At 41.3% G+C, this 17,597-nt stretch overlaps 1 protein-coding gene across 3 annotated transcripts in view; it reads right to left on the bottom strand.

Moving 5' to 3' along the window:
• Nucleotides 1-901: 901 nt before the first annotated feature.
• The window catches only part of smad5 (SMAD family member 5), an 18,122-nt gene continuing 1,426 nt past the window's right edge, over nt 902-17,597 (bottom strand). For 2 of the 3 annotated variants that reach the window (XM_084042003.1, XM_084042002.1), the window contains 6 exons: nt 9,709-10,718; nt 8,226-8,504; nt 6,341-6,448; nt 4,558-4,779; nt 4,147-4,403; nt 902-1,996 (listed from right to left, as the gene is read on the bottom strand). In XM_084042003.1, coding sequence (XP_083898129.1) covers nt 1,853-1,996; nt 4,147-4,403; nt 4,558-4,779; nt 6,341-6,448; nt 8,226-8,504; nt 9,709-10,111 — 1,413 coding nt within the window. In that variant the 5' untranslated portion in view covers nt 10,112-10,718 and the 3' untranslated portion in view covers nt 902-1,852. The remainder of the gene's footprint in view (nt 1,997-4,146; nt 4,404-4,557; nt 4,780-6,340; nt 6,449-8,225; nt 8,505-9,708; nt 10,719-17,597) is intronic. The other variant, XM_084042004.1, reaches the window with a different exon arrangement.

Raw genomic sequence — 17,597 nt, forward strand, 5'->3', positions numbered from 1 at the left:
GTGGTGGAAAAAGTACTCACATTTTTTATTGAAGTAAAAGTATCAATACTGTAAAAAAAAAAAAAACCACAATTGTACTTAAGTACAGTACTTGAGTAAATGTACATAGTTACTTTACACCACTGTTAATGTGTACCCTGGCTGTACTGTGGTTAGTGAGCCAGCCTAGGTAGCCAGAGGCTCTGGTTGTCCCAGGTTCAATTCCAGGCCAGGCCAGCATATGTGTCGATGAAATGAAATTTGTCCCTGAGCAAGACTCTTAACCCCTAATTGCTCACAGGTTCTCATTGGAAACAAGACCGCAAGGACTTTCATGAACGACCTGTTAAAAGGAATTATCCTTATCCTTATCCTTACTTTTCCCCCTCTATCTATTAAAGTTATTTTTGCAAGTGCAATATGTCACATTTTAAGCAAGTCTTTTAAAGACATAACTGTTTCTTTAAACCCACATATCACAAGAGCATATTATATAAACACAAATCATATTATTAACCACAAGTCATTCTTTTAGCCAGTTGCAGTTTGAAGTATTATTGTTCTGAGTGTCCCAATCCCATTACAGACATATGGTTTCATCCATGATCATTAATTCATGTCCATGTCACTGATGCTTCACAGATATGTCGCTCGACAAAAAAAACAAAACGGTATTCAAGTTAACCACTTGAATCCTCGTAGCATCCATATTCTGGCTAGTAGAAGATATTTGGTGTAGCTCAAAAACAGGAGGGGCCCTAGTATAGCACCCTTGGGAATCCGGTAAACTAAGTATAGGGTTTAAGTGGTTAAGCCCCAGTGTACCCATCTAATGTTGAAACAGTAGGCCTATACTTAAACCCGATTTGGTCAAATGTATAAATTTAAAACTATAAAATGTAAAAACTGACAAAACAAGCACTCATTGTTACCAAATAACCTGTGTTTATTTAATTGTGCTAATTAAGTCAGTTACCTAGCCACATAATGTATTGGTACCCACACCGAAATTTTATTTGCCTCGACAAAAAACCATGAGTGCACAAGATTGTTAATACAGTGAGTATGGAAAATACAGTCACTCTTCACTTGAACTTGATAGTACAAACATGAATCAGCAATGTTGGAAGTCAGTATTTCAGATTATATCACAAATGACTACTTCTATTACAATAGATGTAACATTCACAATATTGTTAGGTATGTTAAATTTGTTCAGTGATTGATCTCCCATGTCAAAGACTGACAGTCTGGCTAACAAACTTTATTCAAAGGCAGTAGCTCAGTGTTTGTTTCTAGCAGTAGAGACTATAAAAGGAAGCATTTGTTATGATAGCTGAGCCTAATAGTAAACATATCTGTATCTATACCTCAGTTGTAAATATCTGACATGTAGACAATGTAAGGAAAAAAAAAACTTTCGATAAAATTCCTTGTTGACTTTATGTAAGGCATAGTAGCGATACACAATTGTGTTTCTTTAAAAAAAAAACTACAAAAGATAAAATAATTTGAGAAACCTAAATAAAACAAAATGCTAAAAACTGTACTTTAGCCAGGTCCAAGCTCGACGGTCCTGTCCCTTGTTTGATGAACATGTGGGTAGTGTTGTCAAGCAGTAATGACTCCATGTCACTGCTGCTACTTGCTTTCTTCTCCAGATGTTTGCTTGTAACATTACTCTGTTTTAACAACTGGATTCTGGCTGGTGCAGCTGCTTCTCAAGCCAGAGTTCAATAATCCCCTCCCATAGTTACGTGTAAACAGTTCAGCCATTAAGACCACCTTAAATTATAAATCACTGAGGAACAAAAAAATAAAACTGTAAAAAAAAAAATTGTAAAAAGAACCTCCCAAATTACAAGGGCTGTCATTAGGACACAGAGGAGATGGGGTTGAGAGGCGAGCCCATTTGTGTCAGCACCTTGTCCAGCCATTGAAGTGGCCCGTGCAGGTGCACCTCTATCCAGCAGGGGGTGCTAGTGACATCCTGCCGATGGTACTCAGCTCCCCAGCCCTGAGAAGAGAATTAACAGAATCATGAGACTGATTATGAAGATGTGTGCGGATAGAACACATTTTTATTATACCAGAAAAGCTTTTTCAACGAGCGAGCGGTCCCATCTTTATTTTGACAGACATCAGATTCAGGAAAGCAGAACGGGAGACAATGGCTGCAAGGGCCAATTCTTTTCATTCAGAATTAAATCAATCCAATTGACGATAGTATTCCCACAATTGAAACAGGTCCCCAGGACTTTTTTGTGTTATCCTTTTAGCCTTTACTGTAACACACGCTGTTTACATTTTTGACTAACAATCAAAAAAACACATTTACATAAGAGCTGAATAAAATCTGACCAGATAAGATGTCCCGTTAACATGCTCCACATAAGTCATCAGAAAGATGGGTTCTGACATGCAATATACAGAATACAGCACTCTGCTACAGGCAAAAATCAAGTTTTATCCTGCAGTTACCAAATTGAAGAAGGCGAGTCCAGGATGAACTTTTTTTTATTTTTTAACGATATTTTTTGGGACTTTTTTTGTTTTGTTATGCCTTTATTTGGACAGGACAGTAGGCTAACAGGAAATGGGGAGAGAGATGGGGGGAGACATACAGCAAAGGTCGTCGGGAACGGGAGTCGAACCCGCGACACGCTGTCAAGCTGGATTACCAGCATATGTGGTATGCGCCTGGACCGCTAGGCCAGCGGACGCCCCACCAGGATCAACTTTATACAGGTATAATATACTGTAGACACATATCAAAAAACACCTGCAGAGTGGAGATTGCATTCCCAACATAATCATATATCCAACGATGATACAGTGTACATTTGTGAATAAAGTAGTAAGTACCATCAGTTCCCAGTACTTAAAACACGAGCACGACTTGCCGCAACCAAGCCGTGCAACTCAGTCATATTCATATTTTAGAAATCCATACTGCACCAAGCCTGCAAATAATACATTTTTCTTCATTTCATCTTTGAGTTGTCCTAACTTTACGATATACAATATGTCAATGAGTTCACATTTGTTATTTGATATTTGAAGTGTAGCACCAGTGACAACTAGTGAAAAAGTGAAAAGTATTCTTAATACTGCTCTCTTTAAATTTACCGACCCTAAGCTTAACACGACTTGACAAATCTTATGTTGAAGGCCGACCAGAGGACATATGCTTTCTTTCATGTGGCTTAACGAACATGCAAAGCTTTGTAATGGTCACGGACCATTCAATAAACAAACTTCAGAACTGCAGTTTTGAATCTGACATAAGGAAAGCTTACGTAAGGCTTTAACATCATTTCACCCGTTAAAAACGGGTGAAATGGCGTTTGTCCATGTCCAACTTTCATATCGTGATATATCTCCTTTTGAACCAGGAGATGGGCACGTCTCAGCCTATCAGTGATTGTCTCTTTAAGGTCTGATTTCGGCATTGGCAAGTATCCTGCTTGGATGTCACATGGAGACATCAACAAAGTACAGAAAATAGGCAGTAACAAATCAAGTTTGCTACAGCATTGCATATTTCTGTCCTCGAATGTTTTCAGAAACACATTTTATTCTATTGTATAGCTTTGGAAATAAATACAGTTTGCAACGTGGTCGACCATGTTAATTTACATTCAACAGAGTAACACCACCGTCTAGTGTCTAGCATGGAGACATAAAAGAATGCTTGGCTCAACCATTCATGTCAATTAAACTTGGTGACAAATGAATCATACCCCTATGTAGATTGACAGGTGCATGTCAGGATATTATTAGTTACAATTGGTTAGTAGTAGCACCTGCTGTAATCATGCATTATGTTTTTGTCTGACAGGAATTAATATACTTTTAGGGACTTGATGTAGAAATACAAAAATGTTTTGTTTCTTATTTGGACTATTATTTGGATTATTAGCAGAAAAAAACACAGCTATTGCAGACAGGAGGAAGGTATTGGCAGGATTTGAACCCAAGGCCAGCAGGTGCATACAGCTCCAGAGACGAGCATGCCAGCAACCATACTATTAACAGGCAGGAGACTAGGCTATTAGCCTGGTATACTTATGGTCTTTTGAAAAACATGCATCTTTTCTTGCTAAGTTTTATGTTCTCTCACTACAGATCCCTGGGCCCCGCAATTGATTAAGATGACTCCCCTACCTTGACAAAACTCATCCTGATGGTACACATCTTGGTAAGCTCATAGACGGCCTCAAAGCCATGGTTAACTGATTGGGCCAGAAGTTGGGCAAACTCCTGGTTGTTAAAGATCTTGAGGCTGCACCCGCTGGGGATCTTGCAGACTGTGGTGGGGTGGAAGCCGTGGTGATAGTTACAGTTACGACTCTGGACAAAGATGCTTGTATCACTGAGGCACTCTGCATACACTTCCCCACCGACATAGTACAGGTGAACTCCTGTTAGGGCAACAAGGACAAGCCAAAAGATACAATGTATTAATTCTCTGTTTCCTTGGAATATCTGTTACCTTAGAATATCTAGCAAATCTTTGCTTACAAAACATGTTCCCATATTTCTCGTGTCACCTGTGACAGATAGATTTAGATCTACCTTTGCCAATGTGTCGGCGGGTGTTCTCAATAGTAGAGTTGCGGTTGACATTGGACAGCAATCCAAGGCAGAAGCGGTTCTTGTTGCTGGAGGGGTCAGTGAAGCCATCCACGAGCACGCTGGTTGACGAGGCGTGGTAAGCCTCACCCACACGATTGTTGAGCTCATAGTAGACGATAGAGCACCAGTGGCTAGGCTCCTCATACTCTACTGGTTGCACATCTGGGGAAGTTAAACAAATAGGTCAAGACAAGAGCAGGCTCGTTGTATAGTTTATTTTCACTGACATCCAAGCACACATGAATCTTCTGGAAGAGGGATAACTGGCCAAGTTTTCACACCTAGTCAGCAAAGGAATATGCTTTTTGTTACACAGTGATTCATTATGCAACTCTAGACAAACAGAAGTACCACAGCGGAATGAGCGGTTCCTTCCCTTTAAATCGATCTGTCACTACATTTCTTTGCTAGTGCACACTTGTCTGCCCTTGTCAAAATTTGCCTGAATGCCAGGGATATACCTGATCAACTCAAAACCTCCCTGAAAACAAAGTCTGAGACAGTGATGCCTCTTCACGACAAAGCACAGATAATCCCCCCCCCCTGCCCCTTTCCAATGAACTATTACTATCTTTGCCAGTAAACAAATGTACACCTCTCAGAGTTAAATATGAATAGTAATTATCACTGAACTAAAGAAAATACCACTAATTCTGAATGCTGCTTCAAGACCTAGCAGCACCTGCCAATTTGCATGAGAGAGAGAAAGAGAGAGAGCGAGGGGAAGCGAGATGTCCATGTCAGGTCCACCAAGGCCTTTTCCTTGGGAACAGACAATGTGTCACTTTCATCTGATAATTCAAGTACAAGTAAAAGTAGAAAGAAACTGAAAACAAGAAGTGCGTCTCCTTTCATTGTTTGTATGCTGAAGTTGAATGAATCTGCATACATAACTTCTGCTGATCATCCCAACTACCTGTCCAATCTCTCCACACCTCCCAAGCAAAGCTCCGGCACCTCACACTTTGAAACCCCCTACTCTAGAGCAGTGTTTTTTTCCTTGATTTCTGAATCCAAGTACTTCAACTACTACATTTTGCTTAAAAAATATGTGGGGCGGCAGTGGCTCAGGGGTAGAGTGACCGGTAGAGCGGCCGGGTGGAAACCGTGAGGTTTCCAGTTCAATCCCGGGCTCCCCCAGAAGAGTTACTGTCAAAGTGTCCTTGAGCAAGACGCTGAACCCCTAATTGCTCCCGATGAGCAGGTTGGTGCCTCCATCGGTGTATGAATGTGCGTGTGAAAGGGTGAATGTAATGCACAATCTATGTAAAGCGCTTTGGATAAAAGCGCTATATAAATGCACCATTTAAACTATTTATAAAATAAGACTTTGGGGGGGGGCTTTCTTTGGATAGTACACAGTGAATACTGACAGGAAACAGAGAGAGAGACACGCAGAAAAGGCTATCGGGCTTGGAAATCTAACCTACAGCTAACAGTTAGGCTGCATCAGAGCCTATGTAGCATGCGCCTTAACCACTAGGCCATCGGCGCCCCGTAACACTTTGATTTTGTTTATTTTACTCTGCAACATGTAAAAACAGTCAGGCCAGACTGCATGGGTAAATAACAGGCTAACATTAAAAGGAGTGATTTCCCCCCCATAATTCCGTATATCAGCACTCATGGGATGCCTCTTGTACAATCAAATTACTTGACCAGAGTTAACTGTTTAGTTGTACAATCTAACATTGTTCAGTCCTAGTATAGATCTCAAGCTTACCTCCTCTGGGCATGTTCTGAGGCACTATGCTACTGCTGGTCTCCATGGATTGGCTCTCCGAGCCCAGCTGCTCGTCAGGGGGCATATAGGCAGGGGGTGGGGTGTCAGCTGAGACATTAAAAACAATAGCAGTTAGAGAAGATGAGGACCAGTTGCTGCTGGTGTTGGCAAATGGTGAAACACACACACTCTCTTTCTTGCTCCCCTTTTCTGTCTCTCATATACCGGTATGCATACATACATTATGCTCCCTTTTTACTGTCTCTCATATATGCATGCATACATACACAAGCATGTGTTTATGTGAAGAAAAAAAAAAAGAGTCTCTCCATCTGTTCCTCACACACACTCTCACACACACACACACACACACACACACACACACACACACACCTCCCAGGAGTCAAACAATCATCACAGGATCTGTCCCCGGAAACGGTGTCAGATTTCACATATCCGTCACTTGCTAAAACCACATGCTAAAACCAACCATTCCTGGCAGAGCTGCAACTTGAGATTTCAAACCCATTCTGGACAACAGGAAAAAGACTACTTTCAATTAAATATTAATAAATAAACCACCCCCCAGATGCCAGTGAGAATAAGGCGGTGATTACAGTTCATGAGCTGCTATAATGATGTTTTGGGCTCATAAGCGCAATTCTGAAGCAAGTACACTGCCATTATAACTTTTGTTCTGTCTGCCTGACTGCCTGAAGCCATTAGATGTGTGCATCAGCAGATCTGTTCTGGCCTCCCACCCACGGATGATCTCAGTTAAAGGTTACTTCCTCTATACATTGACACCATCAGATGAGACGGGAGCAAATTTCTTTCTTGAGGGTCAATAATCCATTTTCCTTATATATCTGTTTTATGTCTTCAACTGAGTAAATTGAGTGTTGAGGCTACTTTAGAAAACAGACCACAGTGTTGGAGCCTTTCCACTAGATTAGTAGAAGCCACTAGAAGGCTGCAGTGAGTTGAGAAGCAAGCCTGGATTTGGCGCAAAATGCTTAGTCGGCATTTCCCTCATTTCCCTTCAGGGGTGTGACTTGGTCTGGATGAATATCATAATTCATCTCATTCATTATATAGCTAGAAAGCCAATAAGAATAAGTGTCCAATTTGGCAGCACACAAAAAAGCATTTTTTTATGCCATTGATCTCATACAAATGGGTGACTGCCCCCTGGTCTAAAGAGTACTCCAATTGAATTTGGATTCACATTTTGTGTGGCATGTTCATACACAATGTTTTTTCTGGTGTTTCTGGTTCTCTTTTGTATTATTCTTTTTAAGATTACACTCAGGAGTATCACTCTGGTTGAAATTGACCAAGTTGCCTTTTAAAGCTGCACTACGTAACTTTCTCTTCTACCCTAGATTTGAACCCGGTTTCCTGTGCAAGTGCTGACATTTTTACCATTGAGCTAATAACGCCTGCCTGCTTGCTCAGGAGATAAATGTAATCTTGTCCATCAAATTAGTGTCAGATCCTGTGTCTAGGTGAGACATGACACAATTTAAATGTCTCAATAGAAGAACAGGAAGACAAAATACAACCACCCCAATTGTAAAAGTTATATTGTATTAACATACTCTTATCATACAGATTGGATCAAATTACATTTTATTCATTATAGAAAAGTTACATAGTACAGCTTTAAGTAAGTAATATTACATCTATATCTTAAATTGTGTACTGTACACATAGGACCACAATGGAAATAAGCCCCCAGGACTTTTTTTGTGTCATCCTTTTAGCCCAAATGTATGACTGTACCTCGAGCTGTTTGCATTTCTTTCAAATAAAGTATTCAATCAATCAAGCAATATAAAGCATTGATATATATATACAGTTGCACATGTTGCATGTGGCATACCTGGGAGCTGGAATGGGCTGGAGGGCCCCGAACTAGCCGGAGAGTTGGGATAGGTGCCGCTGCTGGCTGGGGAGGGCGGGTAAGGGGAGTTTGGAGAGATGGGAAAGGAGCCCCCACCCCCTCCCCCACTGCTGCCGCTGTGCGGCTGCTGGAAGGACTCCGGGAAGGTTGCGTTTAAGGGCATGTGTGTCTCGTTGTGGGTGAGGTTGCGAAACTGTACCAGCAGGCTGTGCTGGGGGTTGAACTCACTGTGACGAGGTACCAGGACCGGAGGGAGCACTGGATGGACAGAGCGAAGACAGTTCATGATTTCATTAACGCTTCCAAGAACAATTTGTGTCTGTCTATAGTATACCTAGTTTAAGAGAGAAATACAGAGATAGAACTGTCATGGTTATCAATAGGAAAAACAATAGGGACATGAATTATGTCAACAACAAAAAAGGATTTAAGCCATTCTCTGCATTGGTGAAGACAATGGACCCATGTTCAAGTCCAAATAGCAAAGTATGTATTCTCCAACCTTCACTGTCATACACTGAGTGGCTTTAGGCCTCATAGTCCCAAGGTTGTCCCAGCAAAACTACCCAGTAAGCTAGGACAGTGATATAACACGTTTTCTCCTCTGAGCGACATGTGATCCCAAGGCCTTAAAATGGTGAATGGAGAGAGCTAGCGATCCCATGTCAGCAAGCAGCAGAGGCTGAGGCAGCACCCAAAGTCAGAGAAGAGTTACCCTGTGTCTGTGTGTGATGCTGTGTCTAACTGAGAGCAAGACACAGAAATAGAGTGAGAGAGAAGGATGGTGGTGGGAATATTGTAAAAGTGTGTAGTCAGAGAGAGACTATGCATTTAGCAAGTGACTTTCTGATGCCACACCCCAACTGAAGTGCCCAAGGCATATAATCTAATAAGACTCAAAAAGAGCTAGTGGTATTGATTTTCTGTGCAATGGAGGGGGGGGGGGTGCAGAACAGGCCTGTGTGATGACAGGCCTTCCCTCCTGACCTCTGGAGATCTGTTTACCATTTCCACAACCTACTTAGATTTGAGCTCAGGCATGTGCGCACAACTCCGATTTTCACAGCTTATTCCTCCTTTTGTAGTACCATGCAAGTTATTTAATCTCATTGATTATTAGTATTTACTGTTAGACTAGCTTCATTGTAAGTGAAGGTCTGTCGTTTAATGCATTCAAAAATTATATTAAAGTCTGATTATGAATGAACAAAAACAAATCATTTTAATAGTAAAGCCTAAAGCCTAGAAGAACTGAACAAAACATCTGCCAGATTTAACATTTGAGGATGTACATTTATTCATCTCTTATTCGGATTGAAATGCTGCTTCCATGATATTTTGTGGCTTTTAGTTTATATAGGAAAGCAGCACCTCTCTTCGTGAAAGCACAATATGGAAAACAAAACAACCCCTCCCAACACCCTCATTGATATGAGAGCGTCCTCCGATCAGGAATACATACCAGGGCTCTCCACTCGCTTGTAGTGATACGGGTTGATGCAGACTTCCTTCTGTTTGGAGCCGAACGGGTATTCGCAAACCTCCAGCGGCTTGAGCTCGTGGTGGGACTGGAGGTCGGGCCAGCGCCACACACGGCAGTAGATGACGTGGGGTAGGCCTTTCCTGTGGGACACCTGTAGCCGGCCGTCCAGCGACCTGGGAATGGTCACACATTTGCTGGGCTGTCCAGGACTGCTCAGGGCCTTCTCGAGGTCCTCCATGGCACCTTTCTTTTTCTTTAGCTTCTTTACCAGCGCATCCACTGCCTTCTCCGCCCATTTCTCCTCCTCATCGCCTTGCTTCCAGCCCAGTAGGCGTTTGACCGCCGGGCTTGTGAAGGAGAAGAGGCTGGACATGGAGGTCATGATGGAGATTGTAGTGCAAAGGAGAAAGGGGGCTTCCCCAGAAGTCAGACCTGTTCTGACCAAGGGGAACGTTGGGTATCTAATCCCAAGGTGCTGCAGCTCACTGGTTACTATCAAAATGCTAAAAAGGGTGTGTGTCCAACAAAGGAGACTCTGGTTTTGAGTGTGCGACTGTGTGTGTGTGTGTGTGTGTGTGTGTGTGTGTGTGTGTGTGTGTGTGTGTGTGTGTGTGTGTGTGTGTGTGTGTGGATAGGACGGTAGAGATGAGGGGAGGGGGTGTGAGGAGAGGAGACTTTAGCCTTGTGTGACCAAGGACAGGAAGTGAGGGGAGGGAGAGGAGGCAGCTAGCAGGACGCAGCTGCTGCTGTACAGGAAGAGCCCCACAGCAAGCTGGCCGGAGCTGGGTCACCACCACTGAGGGGAGGCGGGGAGGTTGGGGGTCAGTCCAGAGGGGTTGAGATCAGGACTGCCGTTTAAAAAAGGCATGCAACAGCAGGCCCTACAATTCCAGATAAGAATATAGGTGGCTTTTCACCAATGACTCCCAGCTTCTCTTTGTACCGTCTTGGATCTCCCACCAATGTCCTAGTTTTAGTCCATGGGCATCCTGTGTAAGGGGTTCAAAAGAGTTAGGGTCAGGACAACGGTATCAGCAACTGCTTTTGCATGAGCAATATTTTGCATTAAAAACACACACACACACACACACACACACACACACAGTCTATATATATATATATATATATATATATATATATATATATATATATATATATATATATATATATATATATATATATATATATATATATATATACATATACACACACACACACACACACATACATATACACACATATTAAGGATGTGGAAATAAACATTTCACAGTTCTGAATGTTAGCCTCTCCTAAATGACTGTAATGCACAATGCTGTTGGCTAATATCACAGGTTGGTTCTCACCGCATCTTTGGACCAAAATCTGGAATTTGGTATTGATCGTCAAACTGTCCCATTTTCTTTATATTTTCTAACATCTATAATTAACAATGTCCATCTGTTTTATTACATCTTTATTTACTGAAATGTTGATTAATGATAATTCTATCCACTGTAGAGTAGATATTGGGATTAGATACAAGGGAATATATACATTTGTGGTATAGAATGTATTTGTAATCATATTGTTTATTTAAATATTATACAGTATGTAGTAAAATGATTCAACGTAGACTATTCAGGCAGCTCTACCTACACACACAGTGTCACACACAAACGACCAGCTCAGTGGCCTTGTGGTTAGAGTGTCTGCCCTGAGATTGGGAGGTCAAAGTTCAGGCCCCGGCCGGGTCATACCAAAGACTATAAAAATGGGACCCAATGCCTTCCTGCCTGGCACTTGCATCAAGGGTTGGATTGGGGGTAAGTCCCTGTGACTTACTAGAACCATGTCCAGCTTTGTACTTGTACATCATGGCTGGGGGATGTACTTCAAGGCACCTCACGCTACAGAAACGAGGGGATAGGATCTTGCCCTATGGGCCACATGGCTCAGGAACCATTAGTTCCTAAGGCTACGTACTACTAAACACATTTAATACACAAGACTTGAGTTGTACTGCACCTTGAATAAAAAAAAATAATAATAAATGCTTAGTCCTCCACCTGACATTTGACTTCTATTTTTGAACCAACGACTACTTTCATGTAGTCAATATGATGTACATAGAATTTTACTCTCTTTAACTTGCATAACGGTGATATTCTTTTGACTATATTTTGTAACTGCAAATCGTTATTTCACTGGTTTGTTCCTGCTTCATTTACAAAGTTTCAACTTTGTGAGTCTTTGGTGGTTGCAAAGTAACGCTCAAACTGACAGTGAAGCGATGTGATCGCGCACCAGCTTAGGGAAGGTCTAAGCCCGATATGTACCTCGACACAGACGACATAGTAGTATGCTGAAATTAGCCGATCTACAAGCTCACAATGCACCGTGGACGCGGCATGCTGCGAGCTTGGAGATCTACTTGCAGATCTGCTTCAGATGCCATTCTATCCTGAAGTCAGAGAGCAGATCAGGTTCAATTTGCTGCACAGATAAGGACGTTTTGCCGATGATCAAACGGAAGAAGGTTAATGGGTGTATCTTGATGTGGTTGATGATCAGGGGTGCACATAACTTTTTAGGTCTAGTACTCAGAAGAGCACCTGGAGATGTGACTTGGTGCGCAACAAATAAATGGTCCCGTCCCGTTTTGTCAACGGGGGGGGGGGGGGGGGGGGGGCGGGGGGGACGCTCTGCTTGCAAATTCCGTCGATTTTCGCCGTTTTTTTTTCTCTCACATCGTTTGGTGAAGCCCCCAAGGTTGGTGCCCTGTGCTGCGCTGCTTTTATCCGCCAGATTGGGACGTTCACGGCATATTTTGCACCATTACGGTGCGTTCATCATCGGTGACGAGTGCCTCTAAACAGCCGCTGCTGGCTACGTGCACGCAGCGAGGCAATGCGAGGCGATGCGAGACACTCACACAATCACGTGCAGCATGCGTCCTCGATCTCCAGGCTTTTATTTTTTATTTTTGCTAAAAAATAAAAGCTTGGAAATTCCTGTCCCAGCTGTGGTGCACATTTTTTATTTTGGGTGCGCATGCGCACCAGTTATGTGCACCCCTGTTGATGATCATCATTCATGTTCACCTGATTGTGGTACTGTCTAACTGGCACTTAAGGAAAGATGTCATCACGCATAAATTGGTGTGAGCACATCTCCCATCGTGCCGAGTGAAGACTTGGAAATAATTCAACTCACTTTCCATATTATATTTGGTCATATCATATCGTAATTCTGAGACAGGAAATGTGCTGTGTTGAGAGAATTGCATCTCTGACATGCCACAAGGCATGAATGATTTTGTAGAATTCTGTAACAAGTTAGTTCTGGTCATACAAGTTAATATTAACACTTAAGACCCAATTGAGAGACACTGATTAGACGAGTAGCACACAGTAGGTTTCAATGGGTTGTTAACTGACATATTTTCTTAAGTGGGGGCTAATAACTCAAAACAGTATAGTGAAAGACAGCAGTGTGAGATCGGACTGAGGGCAGATATACTACACATAATGATCGCATCAAATAAAATTCCTTTTCATGCAGATCGTTTTCTGGACCAACAGCGAATGGTCCCAGGTTGTGGTCCCCTGACTTAAAATGACTCATTATGTGATGGGTGGTTGCAGTCCTCTTCAATAAGATAGAAGAACACAATTCTATGTGGCTACAGGCCATGTCTACAGTACACAAGACTCATCCAGTCTACACATGTCAAAGTGTCCCTGAGAAAGACACCTGTAACCTCTACTGCTTGCCGGGTATGTATTAATAGCACCGACTGCTCCTCATAGTTAGGATGGTGAGGATGGGTAAATGCAGTGGATGAATTCCAGGTATGTGCAAAAGTACTTGGCAAATACCCCACAACAACTAAAATCATGAACACAATGCTTTGTTTTTGTTGTGCTGTGCAGCCAAACTAATGTCCTGACAAACAAACAAGGATGCTAAACAGTCAGCTCTATCACACAGACCATTTGTGAAGGCAAGCCCCAATACATAGCAATGCCAAAATCAGATAAACAAAGCCAAGGTGAGCAATTTTGGGCTGAACAATATTTAATTTTACTGGGGTGGCAAGTGGCAACATGAATGAACACAGTATCTATATGGAAATGCTACAAAAGTGATGTGAGAGCCATACAAAGCACTTTGAGATTTGTTTCAAATGTAAAGTGCTTTATATATAAAATATAAAAGGTATTATTACAAAGTGAGGTGAAAATAAGAGCCATATGGCAGAGACGAGACGCCTCTCTCTCTCTCAAGCATAAATAAACCATATTAGGAATTTTGTCTGCCAGACTAAATCCAATGCAAAACATTCCTACAACTTTCCATTGTAGGTTTACATTACTGTAAGCCTTTCCAACCACATTAGAAAAATGGATGCAGATGTATTAAGTAGACATTTTTGACCCAAGACAAAAATTCCCAAATCTGATATCTTGTACTAGTGCAATTGTGAATCCCCGACAAGCAGATAAAGACTAAACAGATACAGCAGGACAGACAACCTTCTGTGTCAGTCCCTGCGGCAGCTGTTTAAGGGCTTGTGAGGCCAGTCCGTCGAAAAGGATGTGGCTACAAAGAGCTGCTTCCTCCCTCATCCCATCTCTGACCAGATCCCTCCCTTCTAGCACACAGCTGTCCAGCAGCACTACTCCTGCATCCATGGTTCATTGTTCTACATTCACATGAAAGAAGGCAGGGAAATGTCCCGAGTCCCGGCTGCGAGGTATTCAGACCTTTACAACGAAATCAGTGTCAGTGTCAGTGTCTCCACCAATGGATTGGGTGTCGCGGCCCAAGAGTAGGTCACGAGATGTCCTGATAGGTTCACAGACCATGGAACAATTTCAAATAAGGAGTATTGTGTTATTTTAAATTAAAATAACACAATACATTGGGTCACAACTGCAAGAGCAACATGCAATTTGGGTCCCAGTCTCGCCGCCATAAAAGAGCACCTGTCTGCAATTTGCAACGTCTTATAGCTTGCCAAAAGAAATTACCCCCCTGTGTTTTTCTGTAAATATACTTTCATTGGCTGCTCCTAGTATTTATGATTTCTTATATTAGTAATGTATGGCGTTATATGTCTTGATGAATTGAATACATAGGACCACGATGGAAACAAGCCCTCAGGGCTTTTTGTGTTATCCTTTTAGCAGTATTGTATAACTGACTGTACCTCTGTACTTTTTTTACAAACTGTTAATAAAGAATTCAATCAATCACACCAGTTGAGATCTACAGAGATTAAATATATTTCTGACAGTCAGAATCACAGACGAGTCCAAGTAATTCATCACTTCACAGTGAGCAATTAAAAGTTGAGGAAAGTCCAATTGTCAGTGACAAGAAACACTGTTCGACAGGCATATACATGAAATCTGCATGGAAAGATTTATACAAAGTCACCCATGAAAACATTATGGTAACTAACATTGGTCAGCCTGATTAAAAATTCAGGTGAAGAAAGTCATCTTGCCCTGGTAACTTTTCAAACTGATAGCTCGTTTTGCTTCTGTTATGAAATCTTATCATATCCCAACAGAAAGAACTCTGCAACTCACAGCGCATGACACACAGAATACAATAACCAGATTTTGTGAAACGATCAGCGGTAATACTAACAGACATTTTCGATGGGTCTGTCTTAAAACCACTCACAACAGACATTAGCTTATTTGACAGAAAATAGCATGTCCACCATTTTGGAGGTTACCTCGACTCAATGGACTGTACAACATATATTATTGTATATCACAAAACGATGTACCCTATAATTTATCATAAGACGTGTGGCAATACATTCAATGTAAATGACCTTCAAACAACCAATAAAGTGTGGTTTGGCTATTCAATAACAGAAATTCCATCATTCATAGCAAAAATTGTTTGGAGCAGACTGCAAGGAAATAAATTAACAAAGCAAACAAACAATAAAATTAAGTTGCTCCCCAAACCAGTGAGACCAGAGAAATTGCATATTTATAAAAAACAAAAATGTTATAACAAAATGGACTGCCTCAATTTCTCCCTCTATATAGGCCTATATCTATTGAAGTGCTAAAAAATCAAGTTCTGTCTGTACAAATTGTGCATCTCTGCTAAATATATAATATAGTCTCCCTGACAGTAACAATCAACTTTCTAAAGATTTACTGACATAATGTGTGTTATTAATTCGGTTTCTTTAATCTATCAAATATAACATACCCTTTGGTTTGCCAACACTTAAGCAATGGAAAAGAGTTGAGCAATACATGACGGCGGACTATAGGGAAAATCATCTGAGGGCATTGTTCCATTGATGTGAGAAAAAAAAACTCCATAAAAGACTGTCACTCCTTTACTCTGGGGCTGACATTGCAATGCTGGTTTACACTAGCAAACAAGTTATCCTAACAACACAAACCATTAAACGAGACCAACTTCCAGAAATAGGATCTCACTGGGTTGTGTACTTGTGTTCATTGGTGTAAAGTAACTAAGTACATTTACTCAAGTACTGTACATAAGTACAATTTTGAGGTATGTTTTACTTTACTGGGGTATTTCCAATTTTCAATACTTTTACCCATTACATCTCAGAGGAAAATATTCTACTTTTACCACAATTATTTGAAAACTTTAGTTACTAGTTACTTTACAGATATAAATTATTATATTATAAAACATACATTAATCACTTAAGCCCTATTTTTATACATAGGCTATTTGAAACTAGCCGCTATCTTCTATTTTCAAATATTTTACTTTTGGTACTTTAAGTATATTTTGATGCCAATACTTTTGCACTTTTACTCGAGTAACATTTTGAACACAGGCCTTTTACTTGTAACAGAGTATTTCTACGCGTGTGGTATTGCTACTTTTACTTATGTAAAATATCTGAGCACTTCTTCTACCCCTGCTTGTGTTCATGAAGAAGCCTGTCCACTTTTGACATGCCCTACAAGCACAGATAGAGTACAGGAAGCAGACAATATGGAAGGATGAATCTGTGACTACTAAGCATATCTCACCCTCATAACTCCCCCCTCTTCCCCCGCGAAAGAGACAAAATAACACATCTGCACATCTCCAAACACATTTAACTTCTAAATGACAAAACGCAGCTCCGACCCCAAGTGTTGCCAACAAAACATACATACACACACACACGTTCACAAGCGTGCACACACACACACACACACACACACACACACACACACACACACACAAACATGAGCTAATTAACTACAATACAATGTGTATTGTAGTTAACCTAGCGCCCTAGCTGCTAACTAGCTTAGCCGAGAAAAGTGGGCTATAGTTTGTTTTGTGTCATTTTCAACAGGGCGACACTTCCATCAACTGCTTCAGAGTTTGAACGTCGTACATTGTCTTGTACCATGTGTTGAATGTTTAAAGACGTTGTATTCTAACGTAAATCCCATGTTTTCTGGCTAACTTCAGTCCTCCTCTCTCCCACCATTCCACAAACTTTTACAATCACTTTCTTTTTCAGCTAAATCAGGGTAAAATAAAAGGCGTATAATATGTGCTCGCGCGAGTGTTTCGTGGCGACACCTTTTTATTTTCTCTAGTTGAAAACGTTTTTTTTTTTATCGAACGACACGCTCGTGCGGCCAGGAATTAAATTGTCTTCTTAACGTTATGCTTAATTTATGTATACATTCCGTCGTACGGCCGTACGGCGCAACGGGAAAGAAAACAGATCTAGAAGCTCACAGCGCGTTGCAATCGCTACGACCTGTGAGCTTGAAAATCTGCGCTTCTCGGCGTACTGTCGAGAAGCCTGTCGAGCCTCCAACGTAGCTTCTATAGTGATGATGGATCTCAGTTTGAAAGCTCATTTT

Source organism: Gymnoscopelus microlampas (genome assembly GCF_963454915.1).
Source record: "Gymnoscopelus microlampas genome assembly, chromosome: 18".
NCBI lineage: Eukaryota > Metazoa > Chordata > Actinopteri > Myctophiformes > Myctophidae > Gymnoscopelus > Gymnoscopelus microlampas.